Here is a 16,673-nt window from a genome sequence, read left to right on the forward strand (position 1 = left end):
GAAGCTGCCTCACTAGTGCAGGTTCTGCCGACTTGCCTCCCCAAGCGTACATACGTCGGAATCCCCGATACCATTTCCTCGTACGAGGGACCAGCATCGTCGTTGACCTTGCCCCCTAGAAGGTTCTCTGGGTCTCACTGTGGTAGATCGTCAGTAAGGTTTTCATTGCCTTTACAGGGTTTGAATTTGTATTTTTTTTGATAGTTAAATCTTGGCATCGTGTTCTTCCGGATAGAGTAGCAAACCAAAGACATTCTGGCGTCAAGGAATGAGTTCCGCTTTCACGACTCCCTCCTATACCACATTCCTGCTCTTCCTTTGATTCCAATCCTTCTCAATCTCACAATCACCTCTTTCCGTGTATACTTTCCGTACCACTTGCTTTGCAAGTTGCTACCCTTCGGCGACCCCAATTTGGCAACAATCTGACCGCCATCACTGCCGGCTACTATTGTTTCTCCCATCTCACCAGACTTCTATTGTCTGTCTACAACAGTTTCGTATCCAGCTCTTGTCGACGATTCTCCCGATCCCAATCCGCTCATAAGTCCGGGGGTTCTCGCCGCGTCGTTTCAATGCAAGGATGTCCAATATCTCCTCCCCCCTGTAATCGAACCCCAGAACAACACCCAATGAACGGTCTGCATAGGTTGTCCTCTGCCAACGCCTCATTGCCGCACAAAAGAATGATGGCCCCGCAGTCACAGAGCCATCCGTATCCAAGAGAACCCAGCCGACTATGCGTCCTTTCTCATCCTTCAACGCTTCGGACCGACCAGGGATACTGAGCTTCCGCGGCCCTTCTTCTGCTACGCTCCGGACGATGCGCAGTGGCGGTCGTGGCTCCCAGTGGACGGGGGAACCAAGGATTTCGATGAGATCTTTATCGTTAGAAAGATTCAAGAAACTCAAAGTGCCTGATCGGATTGCAGTGCCAATCATTCCTACCCATCGTACGCTTCCTACGACGCATGTGGTCGATGTTTTTGAGCATTTGTGAGGGCAGCTGTTCTCGATGTCAAACGCAAGCTCCGAGATTTCGCAGTGGCTGGTGGATTTGCCCGCTTCCATGCCTCGCCCAAGGCTATAGATAATGGGCCCTTTATAAGCGGCCCAACTCCATGACGGTGCGTGGAATGAATCCATATGTGTCATAGGATTCTCGAAGTTCGATCGCCACATCAAACCGTTTCCCTAGGAGTCTTGAAAAATACCAGCGAAACAGCGAGTGTTACTTCTTGTCTCCAATCGCTCAGCGAGTCCCGATATAGCAGCCAGCTTATCGGAGTCAAAAGATATTGAACACGCTGTATAGTCTTCTACAAGTGACCGCCAAGACTGAATGCCGCTCTGGAAATACTGCGTTCGTAAAGGAGTCACCGCAATGCCAAGCGATTCTTCTTCGCCCGAGGTCGTGAGACAGTCCCAGGATAGTTTAGTCTTGGAAAAGTAAGCTATTCGCCTAGAGAGAATGCGTTCCTGGAGAATCCAGCCTCTCCAGTTCCATTTCGAGCGCATGACCTCCCACGAAGATCCCAGAAGTCTGGGCTTTGCGATCAGTCGATGTTGATCTGAAAGAGCCTCATCGGCACTATCGTCCTCGTCCTCTCCTCGTCCTCATCCAAACGATAGGTGTACTTCCAACAGTACGGCTGGCCATCTGGTGATTGAAATCTCTCGGGTTTCACGGGATCCTTCAGGAGATGACATTTCAGGCGTACTGTCAGGGGATCTTCTGTTCGAGGAAGGAACAGTCCTCTGTCTATACCCGTGTCGTCATCAATCGCATCAACGGCTGCAAGAGTGCAGTATGCCCGTTCAAAGATCTTTCCCATCTGAGTCGCTTCGTAAGCCCAGTCATCCCTATCGTCTTGGACGATGCAAAGCGCATCGCTCCACGGCTGGACTCACCAGTCTGACCTGATGGCTGCAATTACCGCTAGTGCCCTTTTAATCCATAAATATCGTGACTAAGCGCCTTGGCGCCTAACATGCCCACACGCGACTTCTTTCCTTGTAGCATCCATCTATGCGAGATACTGCAGCACCATTGCTTTAGCGTGCCTCTACGCTGCTCCCCGTTAACTAAACCGATACTATGAGAGCAAGGATTATGGAGACACCTATATTCCCGCTGCCCGTCGTGGAGTGGGTGGTGGAGCCCATAAAAGGCTCTGCCTCCTCGATAACTTGGACACTTCCTCTCTACCCACTGTCAACTCGGCCCTTTCTGTCCCCAATTTCAATCATCTTTCTGCTCTCCCATCTCGCGGAAGGCTTAATATTTCCCATCCTCTTTTGCTCTCCATTCTCGCATCAGAATTCCTTCGCGCTAGCATACGATGGCTCTGTTAAAATGATAAGGGGTAGCGGTGGGCAAGAAGACTCTAGTACGTCACAAGGTGGGTGGCTCTCTAGGTGAGATTCTATTCGAGCCGCTTGATGCAGCTAGTAGGTCTAAAAAGGTCTCTTTATACGTCTCTCTAGACTTGCTTCCTTCTAGTAGGAATGGATGAGTCCGTTCTAGGGCCCCATGCCCTTGCTTATTGCGTTCCAGCCCAAATTCCGGGCCTTGCTTCGCCCTTGACTTGTTTTATGGAATAGAGGGTAATTAGGAGGCGTTTTGGACCATTCTGGGGCTGTTGTGACGGTGTCGTAACAATAGGCAACACTAGGTTAGATAGATGTATTCTTTTACTAAAGTAAACTCTAGTACTCTTTCCCTTATTCCTGTAAAGGTTTTAAAGGGTTTTAACAAGGCTGGAGTTGGAGGTTATTAAGCTATCTTAGACGCGCAGTTGCTTCTGCCTTTACCTCTGCTTCTGCTCGAGAGGCCGGGGGAGTGTTGAATTTTGGTACATTTAGCAGCTAGGCAGTACTATAGGAACATTAGGACAGCGTCCCACGAAGCAATAGAGGGGGGCTGGGAGTAAACCAGCCATCCTGCCCCGAATATAAGAGGGGAGGGCCGCGCATCTAGATAGTTAAGAATCAAGGAATTACACACCTGGGCACACCTCCATGTATTACGTGACCAATTTCGACAAGCATATGTCAAATCTTGAGGTCGCACTTACCGCCGCATCATTGGACTGCAGCCGGAGCACGCGCAGTGGGGACCAGCTGGGGCAGGATATGATTCGAGCTTAACTCCATGGAGGGGACAGTTGAGGACATGCCCAGACGAGCGCTGCAACTCTAGAATAGCATTGCCAAGGGTAAAGATGCAATTGCGACGTCCCAGTCCCATCCAATGGATTTTGTTTTTTTGTGACTTATGAATTTTGCTTGCCGATAGATAATATCAGAGGGGTTTGGTGGAGGGTGTGAGAACCCGTGCACAACGCGGGCTGATCCCAACCTCAAGTGGAACAGGAAGCAGCTTTCCCCTTTCCAGCTCACACAGTGCCGAGGAGACAGTGCTACCACCTACATTGAGAGAGACTCCTTCTAGTGCCTCAAATGAAGCGTCTGGCACACTGTCGAGCGAAGTGAGAAGCGAAGTTCAACTGCCCACCTCAAACACTACAAGAGATGTTGTCAATCCAGCGATTGCGAACGAAGTTGTATCGAATAACGCAAATATAAAGCTTAATTCAGTCAACACTCCAGAAATTCATCCCGAATCTTCTTCGGCTGCGACAGCTGTCCGACAGAACGAAATTAGAAGGAAAAGCTTACCTCAGAGTACTGCATCAACAGAAAAAAGCGTTCTCCTCTCGCCAAACGCATCAAAACACTCGCTTACCAACTCTACGGATTACGACTCAAGCTCAATTCCCAGGACTGCGTCTGCTTCGACCCCTAAAGTTTCAGAAAAAGATGTTCCTTTTTCACCAGGGACTTCAAATAATTCCAATTTTCAACTCGCTCAATCAAGTAGTGGGAAGAAAGAACGCCATATATTTCGCTTCCTGAGTCCAAAATCAAAGAATGGTAGGGCGGAAACAAAATTCGATTCTCCCAGCTCGACGTCCTTATCAGTTGACGTTGAGAATATCTCGAGCAAGACCAGCGAGAAGGAAGTCAGGGATTTCTTTAGCTTCTGGTAAGCCTTGCACCTCCATTCTTCATCTCAGCAACAATTCAAGTGACGTAGATGTCATGTTCTATATATCAAAAACCACTAACCGTTTCCAGTGGCAAGATTTCTTCCTTATCCATTACCCCGACTGCCACCGCCCAATCCGCAATCGTGACTTTCGAGGAGGAAACAGCAGCAAATACCGCCCTCTACCTCAATAATACCCAACTCGGGCACTCGCAAGTCTCAGTCACCCTAGCCCAAGCGACGAAGGAGATTGCTGCCAGCAAGCAGGAATCCTCTGGAACTAGCCGTAGGGATCTTGGTTCCTGGTGGAAGAAATTCCAAGGTCAAGCTCATGCTGAGGCACCTGGAAAGAATGAATATAGAATATTCGGTGTTGCTCTTGATCAAAGTATAATGTATGCCAATGTCGCTATCTCATTATTCAACGAAGCAGGAGAAAGCTACATTTACGGTTATGTCCCAATCATCGTCGGAAAGTGTGGGGTGTTCCTCAAGGGGAAAGGTTTGTATCCCCTTTGCTTTTGCCACTTCCTTTGCTAATCAAGCACCAGCTACGGGTGTAGAGGGCATATTTGTTACGCCTGGCCAGCAAGAACGAGTGCAAGAGTTGAAAGTAGTCTTCCACAGTCCAGAGCGGTACGGAAAAGGGTTTGACTGGGCAGGATACTCTGTCCATGATGCCGCTAGCACCTTGATACTCTTCTTAGAGAATTTGCCAGAACCCGTCATCCCATATGAATGGTTTAAGGCATTTGACACCGCCATGCCGAATGAATGGCGTAGGGTAATGGAGTCCGGAGATTATTATAGTCCGGAAGACCAGGGTGACGAAATCGCCTCATACATGAACAGGACCATAGAAGAATACCAGTCGCTCATTCGAAGAATGCCTGCGCCTCATAGGCAGCTACTGCTCTATCTGCTAGATTTCTTTGTGGTCTTTGCTGCTAAGAGCGATTACAACAAGGCGACATGCTCTGTCTTAGCATCTAAATTCCAGCACGGCATTCTGCGGAGACACGACGACGTTCAAGACCATTCAAACGAATATGAAACGAGTTACAACAAGCGAGTCAGCCAAGGTATTTTAGTATTCCTAATCGAAAACCAGGACCATTTTCTCATCGGAATGGATTCGACATGAGACGCACCTCAAGAGGTGATAATTATGGACTCTCAGCCTATGCAAAGGAAACCGAAGCCAACGACTTCTTTCTCCAGGGATTCACTTTCACATTCGCTCTTCATTTCATCCCCGAGGGGGCCCTGCAACAAGCCCTTCGTGATCCGTTATACTTCCATAGAGGAACAAGAAATTCTGAAGCCGGCGAGACGTGTGTCTTAGGAAGACAGGTGTGGAGATATATATGGCGATCTCGGTGGCAGACCGCCGTAGAACGAGCTAACGAGCAAGCTTGCCATCCTGGGATGAGCACACGATTTATTCACTTCCCTCTGTGACACTGTTGGCACCATCACAGAAGTGACTGGCTCCGAATTCCACCCAAATGCGCTTCATGGCGTTTAGACTGGAATTGTAAATTGCGTGAGCCCGCACCCCAGCCTTCGTCTGTATGATTCTACTAACTGGAGCTTGATCCTGTATGGCTGCTGATGACTTGGGGGAGTCAACCGCAGGCAATTCTGCTTGCTGCGATGAGGCTGCTATCTGTGGAGAGGCTCCGATTTCCGCCGGTGAATTCATTGGCCGAGGACTAGAATTAAAGTTACTTCATAGCACACTGAGCAGTGTACGTTCCAGCTGAGCAGGTGGGGTATTCCAGCTCTCCACCTTCTAATTATTGAATTTGCTAATCATGTTCGAGGTTGGGATGGCTGCAAGGCAACGTAGTACGATCATCAAGCTGAGGGATGCGAAAAAGAAATCTTCAGTACCAGAACAATTGTCCGTGTAGCCTTTTTAACAAGGACTGCCCGGGATACTGAAGACGGTTCTGACGCCCCACATATTAAATATTTTTCTATCCTTTTTTTCTCTTTATTCTTTTTTGCTCTAGCATATAGAGTCCCTTTAGGATAGGTTATAGGTCGGTATTTATAGCGGTGTTTTACCTTCTTCTAAATTGATTATATAATTATACTAGGGATTCTAAGGTAGTAGCTGTGCTAGCTCTTAGAGAAGACTTCTATCTACTAGCAATACCGTGAAGGGGCTGCTAAAGGCTAGAATAGTTAAGAGGTTTAAGTACATGACAAAGACAACAGAAGATATGGATTTTAATTAACGGTGTGGTGGTGCAAGAGGAAAGTGCATGGCAGGGGGCTTGACGATGGAATCGATGAGAATCGGCTGTATTGGTATCAACAATAGACAAGAGACGAGACGAGACGAATCCTTGAGGAAGCTCGGAGAGCGCTCCGTGGAGGAAACATATCGTGGCCTGGGCCTTAGCGAACACGTGCGGGTAGTTACGTGATATGCATGCGGTACGCAGGCGTATCGCAGGGCTCAAGCAGCTATATACTGGGTGGTGCATCTCGCACCTCACGGGTGGGTATCAGAATAAATGGACGGCCCCCTTGGTTTTGCTGGATAGGTGATCGTGTATATAGATTTCCGAAGAGCAGAGAAAACAGGGGTAGAGATAATGTAGAACCGAAGCCCAGTATGATTCCTAAAGAGAAAATTTGCATGTGTTTCCACATACTCCGTTTCAGAGACTAAAGCCTATTACGATGTTGAATAACAAGGCTCACACTCAACTTCTACTAACACCAAGGACAGCGATCAATCGTTACTCCCTCTTTTCCATCACAGCTGCTGCATGTCTGCCAACATAGGCCACATTTTCTCGTCATGGATACCATGGGCGTGTTGAGCCAGCCATTCACGCAAGAACTGCAATAATTCGGTCGTAAATCCCCGCTCCCATTGCAGGTAGCGCATGTTCCCCATAATTGCTTCTGGCCCTTGCAAACTACACAAGTCATCTTACTAATTCTTCCCTTTAGGCTATAATGGCATTGTGTCGGTAGTGTCTTACTACATGGGGCATAGGAGGATAACTAGCCTGCGTCGTGTTGCGCTGAGGTTCCCCTTTAATATGTTATGAAAGATTGAGCTACTCAGAAAAGCTAGTTCTTTTTAGTAGCGACTTTAGAATATTCGAAGTTAATAAATAAATACATTGTGTAGCGGCAATCGTTTTGTTCAATAGCGGTTACGGAAATTAGCGCCGCCTGGCGAAACTGTGTCTTCCTTTTTGGTAGAATAATGGTTAAGAAGAAGAGCGTATGTGAGACAGTTAGAAGATATATCCCAGTTGCAACCTAAATCATTTCCATGTGTGTAACTTAATCGTAAAACAGTCTCTTTATCCGCCTCCGTCTAGTCTTAACGAGTTGTGTAACCCGGTGTTATCATATTAGCAAATTTAAGTGGATAGCATAAAGATAACGCAAGAGCGAGGCAGGCGACGTAAGTTAGTAATGCGACCTTCGGCTAAAACCATTTCCTTCATCGCCTCACTCCTGTTGGAAGATGTTATGTAACCTAATTTCATTAGGTTATGGGCTTAACATAAGTTTCAGTGGTTGACATATTGGGGTTCCTCCGATTTATTCTCGCCCTCGGCCTCATCTTCCCAATTGCAGGGCTTCGTCGTCGGCCGCGGATGTACCCCGCTACAACTGCAGATACCAATCTGTGGAGGTGTTTGCATGGCTCTTTAAATCTCTCTAATAGTAGGACTTGGTGGTGATGCATCTGAGGGACTTCAATACGGTGTTAAGGAGGTCAGCTCAGCCCTGTCAATAATAGTAATACCGATGTCTCACCGCCTTGGTAGAGATTGATGCATGCATACTGGCCTGCGCTCGGCCTCTATCTTCCTCTAAGGAGAAAGGAAGAGACGACTCGTTACAAGTTACAGCTTAGGCTGGAGTATGAGCAGCCCAGTTCCCTAATCTGGAAAGGAAATTACTTAAGTGCATATTAGGTGTTGTACTTGGCGTTGTATATGCTGTTAAAAGATGGGCTTGGTTTATATTAAAGCCGTGGTCGAAATGGGCTCTTAGAGGCTACTTCGGAAGAGCCGGTTCGGGCCCTACCCCTATGCCTTTCCGGATGCTTAAAATTTTTGCTCAGAATTAGGAAAAATAACCTACCTAAAATAGGTAGAATGAAGTTTTATAACTTGCAGAGGAACGAAGTAAAAGTACGTCTTTTTTAAAAAAATCGAGGTGTAGTGCAGTGAGATGGCACCACGGAGAATAGGATAGCATACATGCTCTTACATGAGCGGCAATTAGTTATAATGCGATATCAAGTGGTGTGAAATCTGAGGTTTCAGTCATAGAGGCTGTGTTGTTGGATGGCAAAGGGCTCTGAAGTAGAGATTAGGGCCAGTAAATCCTCTAGACAGACATCGGCCACATGGACAGTCATTAGATGGTCGCTCTTTTCAATCTAAAATAACGTAACTAAGCACCACTAAACTCAACTTCTAGGTCTTCCGCTCTACGGACCCCTTGGACAGGAGTATGATCATGACCTCCGATCGGCTCCTCGCATTGCGGACATCGTGCTTCTTCCATTGGCATTCCACATTCTCCTACCGTGAACTGTGATTTCAATGGTGGTTAGTACTTTCGGGCCAAGTTTTCTAGGGGTCATAAACCGAGAGGGTCTTACAGGATGATTATTCCGACAATAATACCAATGACCTGTCCCCGAAAACTGCCTCGCCATAGCTCTATAAACCTCCCGCTTTTCCTCTGTCGTCACCAAACTATAAAAAGTCCCACCATTAACCAACTTCTTCGCCTTTTCAGCATCGTCCTTCAGATACGCCAACGTGCCTGGATATCGCGAACAGAGAGTTTCACATTCCTCTAAGCTCTCCCTCGCCCGCAGACGCGTTGAGGTCTCGGTAGCTACGTTGATCAATTGGCCTTGCGCTCGGGAATTGCTGAGCGAGAGCATGGAGAATAGCGCGTGGTAGATCCGCGCTTCCGCTTCTTGTTGTGGGAATTTGGCATTTCGACTGGAATTTATGAGTGAGAGACATCTGTCCATAAGCCTTTTAATCCGGGATGCTACCGCACCGCGCAACGCCGAACGGATACGTGAATCGATGGTGTTGTTACTGTAGATTGTATCAAAATCCCAGAGGATGGCCCAGTCGAGTCGAAGACTGAAACATTCGCCGCGGAATTGGAATCCGGTCTGGATGACCGACTCATCAAGCTCGAAGGCATTTGTTGTTATGTTCCGCTGTCTAGCGACTGCGGAGGCGAATATACTATTCACCCTCCCAAACGGCTGCTCTGTCTTCGCCACAGATTTGGTGAATTTGTTGATATATTTTTGGAGCCGAGTTCCTTCTGCTTGGTACGCCTTCAGGGAACTCTTGACTTGATCCAAGTCCCTGGACTCACCAACTGCCTGTGACCACTCCAGCATGAACTCCCTTCTCTCACCCTCAATCTTCATCTCTCGTTTCTGAATCTCCTCCACCAACTCCGCACACCTTAAATTCGCCTGTGCGACAAACCTCCTCGTTGCCTCGTCCAGCAATGCTTTCTTAATAATCCGGTTATAGCGGTCGATATCTCTAAGTGGCATGCGACATTCTGGGCATCCTTTAGGCGCGCTCCCGGAAGTTACTACCCGCTGCGACAATTTTGGGCAGACGACCTTGCCCGTTCGGGAGTCGGTGACATAGTGTTGAGTCAGTTCCATAATGCCATCAAGGCTGGAAACCGTGTAAAAGTGTCCACAGGAGAGGAAGATTAATGGATTCTCGTCAATCTCGATTTGGCCGTATTTCTCAAACATAATAAAATCGACATTTTGCTCAAGGATATCCGGCGCACAGCAGATCTGGCAAAACTTGGAATCTGGACACAGCTCCCCACAAACCCCTGGACATTGATGTCCACAAGCTACCAGCTTCTTTTCGCAGCGACGATCGCAAGGAATGATATCACATGGGACCGCGCACGGCATACTGCAGCGATCGCGCCGGTGACCGCAATTCCATCCACATTGCTCTGCGCAAGGGGGACACGGATCGCTACACGTCTTGGGGCATCTGCTATGTCTGCAACGTACGTCACAGGGCCGATTGCAGGGAGAACAAGAAGTGCTAGAATGACATGGTTGACCGCAGGTGTGCGAACAGGTCGTGAATAATCGTCCGCAGGGAATGTTGCAAGAACCGTGATCATCAATCTGTCTGCACCTCCAGCACGGCTTTCGGCAACTGTGCCCGCAAGGCAGGAGGCTATCGCATGGATGCGAGCATCTGATATCGTTCGTGTTTTCATGACACCGTATCGTGATATTATGGCCGCAGCCGGGCATTTCTCGCGCCACAGGCTGTTCGCATTTCACGCCGGCAAGATTCCCCATATGTTGGCATTCCACCTCTTTGGCCGTATGTCCGCATGGAAGCACAACATCTAGGACCTTTTCGGGGCATTCTCCGCACAGGGCATTGCATTTCCTCGAACACAAATGTCCACACTCCCTCACCCTTGTACACAATTCCATACACTTAACTGCTTTATGCAGCGTCGTGGAATGGCACTTAACCGCGCAACTATGTCCGCAGCTTAACCTCAACCCGCATTTCTCCGCACATCCACCCTCTGGGGCATGGATGGCGAAGTCGTCAGGGGAGGAAACGTAGATTTTGTTATTGGGGTGACGGGAGCAGTGGAGCTCTAGTTTTGGACCGATATTGCCATTTTTTTCTAGTAGTTGTATGACGGATGACCACATTGGGACGCGGGAGGAGGTATTGGCGTCGCCAATTATGTACATACCGTGTTTGGCGCGACTGGAAGTAAGAGGTAAGTTACTGACTTATCATTGGATAAGCAGGTGTAGACCAGGAAGCCCCAACGCTTACCTCAAGAGAACGTTGATTCTGTTAGGCGTCTTGAGAAACCCGCAATTTTGATATATGTTGCTTCGTACTAGGGAGACTATAACGACGGTTGCCTCCTCGCCCTGACAAACAAGTAGTGTGGGTATTTAGTTGCCCAAGACAATTGAGTTGCAAGTTCTCTTACCTGAAAATTGTCCACGCTAGCCATCCTCAACTCATCCAGCAACTTCCCTTTTCCCACCATCTGCTGCTGCTGTCGCCCTTGCGGCGGCCGCTCCCTCCTACCACCGCTGTCTCTCCCATCCACCTCCACCTCTGAGGTATCTAGATCCGCCAAATCCCTCTCTCCAATAATCAGCTCCACCATCTCCCCCAACATATCCCTCAATATCCTCAACTGCCCCACGTAAGGTGTCAACACTGCAATTTCACCAGGCTTATACTTCCCTTGTCTACAGAGATGTCTCACCAACGCCGTCACCATTTTGGCCTCCCACATATTCGTCTTACTTTGCATCGGCTCTTCAGGATCACCGGCGTCTTCCCTGTTGCGGTGGTCAAGCCAGAATAACCTACGTTTCATACCGGTAATTTTAGGGTAGGAGGTCGTGTCGGGGTGGTCTCGGAGGTGAGGGTAAAGAGTCTCGCGAACGAGGGTGGAGATTGTAGGATGCATTCGTCGTTGATGATCTAGCTGCGCGATAGGAAATCGGCTCACCCCCCCTCTCTTTCCCTCTCCTCCGCTCATGTTCCAGTCTCCGAAATGCGAGTTGGCCAGTCGTTCGAATAGTGATTCATCGAGGTTGTATTTGGGCCCTGCGCGGTCGTATTCCATCGAGAGCTTAAGGTTCGAAATTCGTGGACGCAATTGAAGATGATCCCCAATCAATATCACATGCTGAATCGACGGCAATAGCACAGTGAGAACATGCGCTTCCAGCACCTCTCCAGCTTCCTCACAGATCAGAACCTTAGCGCGAAGACCACGCAAAAGTTCAGAATTATTTGCCAGGCCGATGGTTGTTACTCCCACGATATGAAATCGGTCGAGAAATTGCGTATATGATGCGTTGAATAGAGATGTGTATAGTTGCTTCGCCGAGGAGTGTCTTTGCATTAGGTCGTGGAACTGTTGCGAAAGTTCAGCGAAAGCGGAGTTGTGCCAGTATTGGTATAGACGAGAGCGCTCCGAGTTCGTCAGCGTCCAGATCTCCACAAGGAGCAGCTGGTCGATAGAGCGTTCGACGTCACTACCGCTCCAGTCACCAGGTGCGTCACCGGAAACCCAAGTTTCCATCGCAGCATCATCCCCCAACTCGAAGTCAAGGCTAACCCCCACCCCTTCAGATCTGCCACCAAATATGCCCTCCGCCTGTACTGGAAACCTCTTCTTCAAAAACTCCTTCACCACCCCCACACTACTCTCTTCAGCCTGTCTGCACACCTTCTGAATTTCCGCACTCAACTTCTCCAAACTCGCCCGACAATCACTTATTCTCTTCCCCAAACCTTTCATACGTGGGATTTGTCCATTTTTCTTGTAGTTTTCGAGTGAAAGGGCTTCCAGACGGGGAGATGGACTACGAGAACCAATTCGTAAAATATTGGTGACGCCGGAATTGAGAAGCTCATGGAGAAACTGATCGAGTGCATGGTTGGTGTAGCAGCTACGCAAGTTCAGTTAGCTGTTTTAATTCTTAGATATTAATGGATGGGGAAGTGAATTTAGGATTGTTGACTGAATAATCAAGGATGATAGAATTACAACCAAAGCAACTTACACACACAAAATCGGCCCTAGCCCCAACAAGTCCCTATTCTTCAACAAGCACCTTGCGATCTGTATTCCTACATACGACTTCCCAGTCCCTGGAGGACCCTGGATAAGTGCTACTTCATGCCTCAACGCTGAAATCATCGCAATCGCCTGGCCGGTATCCAGAGTTGTTACTTCCGAGAGCTGTGTGGATAACATGTGGGGATCGTGGGAGAGTGAGATAGTTAGTGGTGTGGTGGTACTGTTGCTGTTATTGTTCGCGGATGTGGGGATACAGGAGAGGTCGAGAGTAGCGTTGTTTAGAAGGTATGCGGGTGGAGGGACAATGATGTTTCCGTCAGTATAGGTTGTCGCTGGGTCCTGAGTAAATGTGTTGTCGTGCTCACGGGGAGCTAACCAGGTAGTAAATGGAATATAAGCTGGGTCCTTGTGTAGAGATTGGAGACATCGCAGAACTCCTTCGAAGGAATTATATAACACAGCGGGAAACTCAACGAGGATGAGTGGTCTGGATGACGAAAATGAGCGTCTGTTGTTGCTGGCTAGGCAGACAAGATTGGACAGATCGACCTCGCAGGTCGGAATCGCTAGGCGAAGTGTAATCATCGCTCTTTTAGCATTGCTTGCTAGATCGCGAACATGTCGGATTCCCGAGGGACTGTGCTGCTCATCATGGTCTAAGGCGCAAATCTCCCTCTTTGAAACTAGTAAGAAAATCACAGTCATATCCTCCTCCTCTTCTCCATTAATGACGGCCAATATTGCCCCCCCTTCCCTCAACCCCCGGGACTCGCGCCACCATTGTTTTCTCCTCGTCAAATTTGAATTCCCTGCCCCACGGACCTGGTCGAATTCTATCTCAATCTCCACTCCCTTTATCGGGTCAGACTTGATTCGTTGGATCTCAACGTTAGAGTAGATCCGAACAGGAGTTGGACTGCCATCGCGCAGAATTTTGCGTTTGACTCGCCAATCGGGATTATGAACAAGGATGTTCCAATTTTCTAAAATCAAGCGGATGGAGTCACGGAGTAAACCCGAAGTATCCTCTCGTAGAAGGCGAAACTGGGAGTCAAGGAGTCGAAGGATACCCGTTTCGTGATGTTTGGATGGGGAATTGGGGTTATGTCGCGTGGGAAGGAAATCTAGTCGCTGATCGCAGAGGATTTCGGAGAGCGTGGGTAAGATTCTAATATCCGAGATGAGTGCGCGGTCATTGTCATGGCGGGGACCGAGTTGGGAGAGCTCGCCAGGAAGATCGACATCGAGCTCGGGAGGGCGCCATTCCGGCTGCTGCTGTCGAGAAGTAGTTGTGGTACGAATGTTAGCTGCGTTGGAGGCAGAGATGGTGTCCCCCATGGAAAGTATGTCTTTGATCTTGAGGATATTCTCATGTGCAGAACGGACGTCGAGACTCACAAGATCACGGTTAATGTCCTCGACATGGTAACAACCGCAGAGCTGTTCGACGACCCCTCTAAACTCCGTCTTGATCGCAGCCCCTTGGTTCAGCGTCAAGGTACTGAGCAGCGCCTTCGTTGCCAGCAACAATGCCTCTTCAACCTGTAATACTTTATCCCTAGCAATACTCCCGTTCCCGCCCTCCACTTCAGATATCTGAACTAAACAGTTCGCTATCTTCCTAAAAAACTCAACCCCCCTATTACCATCGTGTCCATAAACGACATTATATATAGTTCCCACCGCTTTCTCGAATACAAGCGAGTACCTAATCTCCTCGTGCGAGATAAGGTGAAGAAACAGGATGCAATGAGGGTCGAACATGGGATTTAGAACGCTGTAGGACGTGGAGAAGTCTGTTTCGACGATTTGTCGGATTCGGGCGAGGCCGCCTTCAGTGGCGAGGTTGTTGACAAACGTTTGTCTTGATTCTGTGGAGATAGTGACCGCCGAGAGGCCTGCTTGAAGGAATTCTTGCATTTGAGCCCCCGATAGTTCTGACGCTGTCCGCTGGTTGAAGTTGTTGAAGCTGTTGAAGCTGTTCGATGTGGCAGGTCGACTCGAGGTTCTGCTTAGAGTTTCTTGTTGGGACTAGATGCCTCATCCACTCATGATACAACTACTGACCTGGGTGTCCAGTTCCTCTCGCCTCCCATCTCAGTAGCACGGCCACGACGTTGTGGAAATCCTCTAACGGAGGCCGTGGACCTACCAAGACCAGATCCACTTCCCCGTCCTCCTCTCCCGCCATCATCCCCTCGGTCGGAATTTGCATCAGCAGCTCCCCGACCACCACCACCTACGGCGGAATTCCCACGACCAGGGGCTCTTGGTTTAGGCCACCGACCTCGACGAGCACCATGACCAGGACTTTCGCCCGCTGCACCACCGCGACCGCGGCCTCTTGTGCGACCTGCAACTGCATTGCGGTGACCTCGTGGGTTGTTGCTGCTGCTGGTGTCTGCCATATGCGGGTGTCGGCTGCCTGGAGCACTGAATTGATAGATCAGTCCAGTCAAAGAAAACAACTGAATGGGACGGAGTGAGAAAGGCTTACTGAAGGGAGCGGGGAAGGGCCGGATAAACTGAACTAGCACGGCCGCGCTAGGCAGCAGTGTAAGAGGACACTTCTAGAAACCCACGCCACACTTTGATTTTTTTCGGGTATAGTGTATAATACTATACGACTAGCTCAATTTTCAATACAGGATAATATAGGGCGTTACTAACTACACACCCCCTTTTCACTCCACGCACACCCCCTTTTCGCTACACGCACACCCCCCCCTCCCCCGGTCACTTCACCACGATCTAATTGGCCCGGAGAGGCCAGAGGAAGCTCCGCTCATTCACTGTTATCACGTGCGCCAGCGCGCCAGCGAGCCGTAGGCGTAGCTATACGTAAGGCAAGGCTGTGCAGCATACCCGTTTTACTATGCATTCTTCCCATTTACTGCAGCCGTATATAGAAGACTTCGACGGCTCGTGCACGCTGACACCTCGTGCACGCCTCACCAAGAAATCCACGGCTCACAACATGAAGCTTTTCAACACAACACAACGAGATCTATACACAGAAATCAAGGAGGAAAGGCAACTAGGGTCGCTCTTTCATTCTATTGTAATTATAGAGTTGGCATATCGCTTAGGGGTGATGCGCAATCGCTGAGGCCGGCTAGAAGCTGATTTGGCTACCCCATTTTCAACACCATAATTCTGCTCAACAGTAGGCTCCTCAGGAATAGTGAATACAACCTTCTTAACCTTCTGCCTCTGCTGCATTGCCTGCATCCCTGCTTTAAGCTGTTGCTCCACCTTACGTGCCTCCTCTATCTATTACCCTTTAAGAACCTCTGTATTATTCTTTTGCTTTTTTATAATAGCCCTCTAATTACAGTTCCGCTCTAGATTTCTTTTCTTTTCTTCCTTAGCTAGTTGCTTCTGTACCTTCTCCTCTGCCTTAGAAGCTATATTATATACCTTTATATCTTCCTTTTCTTAAAGAAGGTCTCTTGCTTAGCGCACCTTAGTAGGTGACCAAAATATAGCACTACCACCTTCTTAAGCCCCTAATTATATAAAGAAAGGTACCTGCTGCTTCCTTTTTTTCTACTTATTTTTTATAGTTTCTTAATAGCCTCTAATATAGCTTTCTAATAAGATATTAGTTGTAAGCTTAGTAACTCCTTAAGCAAGCGCACGTACCTTTCTTTTAATATTGGGCGTTGATAATCTCACACCCCCTAATTCCTCCACGCACACCCCCTTTTCGCTATTCGCACACCCCCTCCCCCTCTAGTCGTTTCACCGCCTCCCTATTGGCTCGGAGCAGCGCGGAGCTTCCTCCGGGTATTCACCTATACGTTTATATACACGTGATGCTATACGCGAGGCCGTACGTAAGGCTATACAAATTGGAAAGGATGCGCCGTAAAATGGAGAGGCTGTATAGCCTCTCCATTTTATACAGCCTTGCGTATAGCCTCACGTACGAGCTTATGTACGAGCTCACGTAGTCTAAGTCTAA

General features: G+C 48.6%; 6 protein-coding genes across 6 annotated transcripts; 1 reads left to right on the forward strand and 5 right to left on the reverse strand.

Annotated features, from left to right (window-relative positions):
- Positions 1 to 270: 270 nt before the first annotated feature.
- Positions 271 to 1,369, reverse strand: BDZ99DRAFT_44039 (uncharacterized protein). Its single transcript, XM_033717711.1, has one exon. The coding sequence runs from the start codon at positions 1,180 to 1,182 to the stop codon at positions 466 to 468; it is 717 nt and encodes a 238-aa protein (XP_033576006.1). The 5' UTR covers positions 1,183 to 1,369; the 3' UTR covers positions 271 to 465.
- BDZ99DRAFT_44043 (uncharacterized protein) lies at positions 1,095 to 1,610 on the reverse strand. Its single transcript, XM_033717714.1, has one exon. The coding sequence runs from the start codon at positions 1,516 to 1,518 to the stop codon at positions 1,195 to 1,197; it is 324 nt and encodes a 107-aa protein (XP_033576007.1). The 5' UTR covers positions 1,519 to 1,610; the 3' UTR covers positions 1,095 to 1,194.
- On the reverse strand, positions 1,370 to 1,905 carry BDZ99DRAFT_44040 (uncharacterized protein). Its single transcript, XM_033717713.1, has one exon. The coding sequence runs from the start codon at positions 1,833 to 1,835 to the stop codon at positions 1,557 to 1,559; it is 279 nt and encodes a 92-aa protein (XP_033576008.1). The 5' UTR covers positions 1,836 to 1,905; the 3' UTR covers positions 1,370 to 1,556.
- A 2,395-nt stretch (positions 1,906 to 4,300) lies between these two features.
- On the forward strand, positions 4,301 to 5,177 carry BDZ99DRAFT_347462 (Rho GTPase activation protein; the record flags this gene model as incomplete). Its single annotated transcript, XM_033714447.1, has 3 exons — positions 4,301 to 4,553; positions 4,603 to 4,843; positions 4,904 to 5,177. Coding segments are annotated over 3 exons (768 nt in total), but the record flags the coding sequence as incomplete, so codon positions are not given.
- A 3,317-nt stretch (positions 5,178 to 8,494) lies between these two features.
- BDZ99DRAFT_389367 (P-loop containing nucleoside triphosphate hydrolase protein) lies at positions 8,495 to 14,626 on the reverse strand (the record flags this gene model as incomplete). Its single annotated transcript, XM_033715632.1, has 5 exons — positions 8,495 to 8,635; positions 8,706 to 10,857; positions 10,930 to 11,030; positions 11,093 to 12,575; positions 12,690 to 14,626. The coding sequence occupies 5 exons, from the start codon at positions 14,624 to 14,626 to the stop codon at positions 8,495 to 8,497; spliced, it is 5,814 nt and encodes a 1,937-aa protein (XP_033576010.1).
- A 1,108-nt stretch (positions 14,627 to 15,734) lies between these two features.
- BDZ99DRAFT_463872 (uncharacterized protein) lies at positions 15,735 to 15,973 on the reverse strand (the record flags this gene model as incomplete). Its single annotated transcript, XM_033720167.1, has 1 exon — positions 15,735 to 15,973. A coding segment is annotated over exon 1 (166 nt), but the record flags the coding sequence as incomplete, so codon positions are not given.
- Positions 15,974 to 16,673: the final 700 nt, after the last annotated feature.

This window comes from Mytilinidion resinicola, assembly GCF_010093595.1.
Source record: "Mytilinidion resinicola strain CBS 304.34 unplaced genomic scaffold BDZ99scaffold_11, whole genome shotgun sequence".
Classification (NCBI taxonomy): Eukaryota; Fungi; Ascomycota; class Dothideomycetes; order Mytilinidiales; family Mytilinidiaceae; genus Mytilinidion; species Mytilinidion resinicola.

What these genes read in the sequence shown, in the direction of transcription:
- BDZ99DRAFT_44040 (XM_033717713.1), bottom strand. Translation starts at nt 1,835, where the DNA reads ATGGGAAAGATCTTTGAACGGGCATACTGCACTCTTGCAGCCGTTGAT.
- BDZ99DRAFT_44043 (XM_033717714.1), bottom strand. Translation starts at nt 1,518, where the DNA reads ATGCGCTCGAAATGGAACTGGAGAGGCTGGATTCTCCAGGAACGCATT.
- BDZ99DRAFT_44039 (XM_033717711.1), bottom strand. Translation starts at nt 1,182, where the DNA reads ATGTGGCGATCGAACTTCGAGAATCCTATGACACATATGGATTCATTC.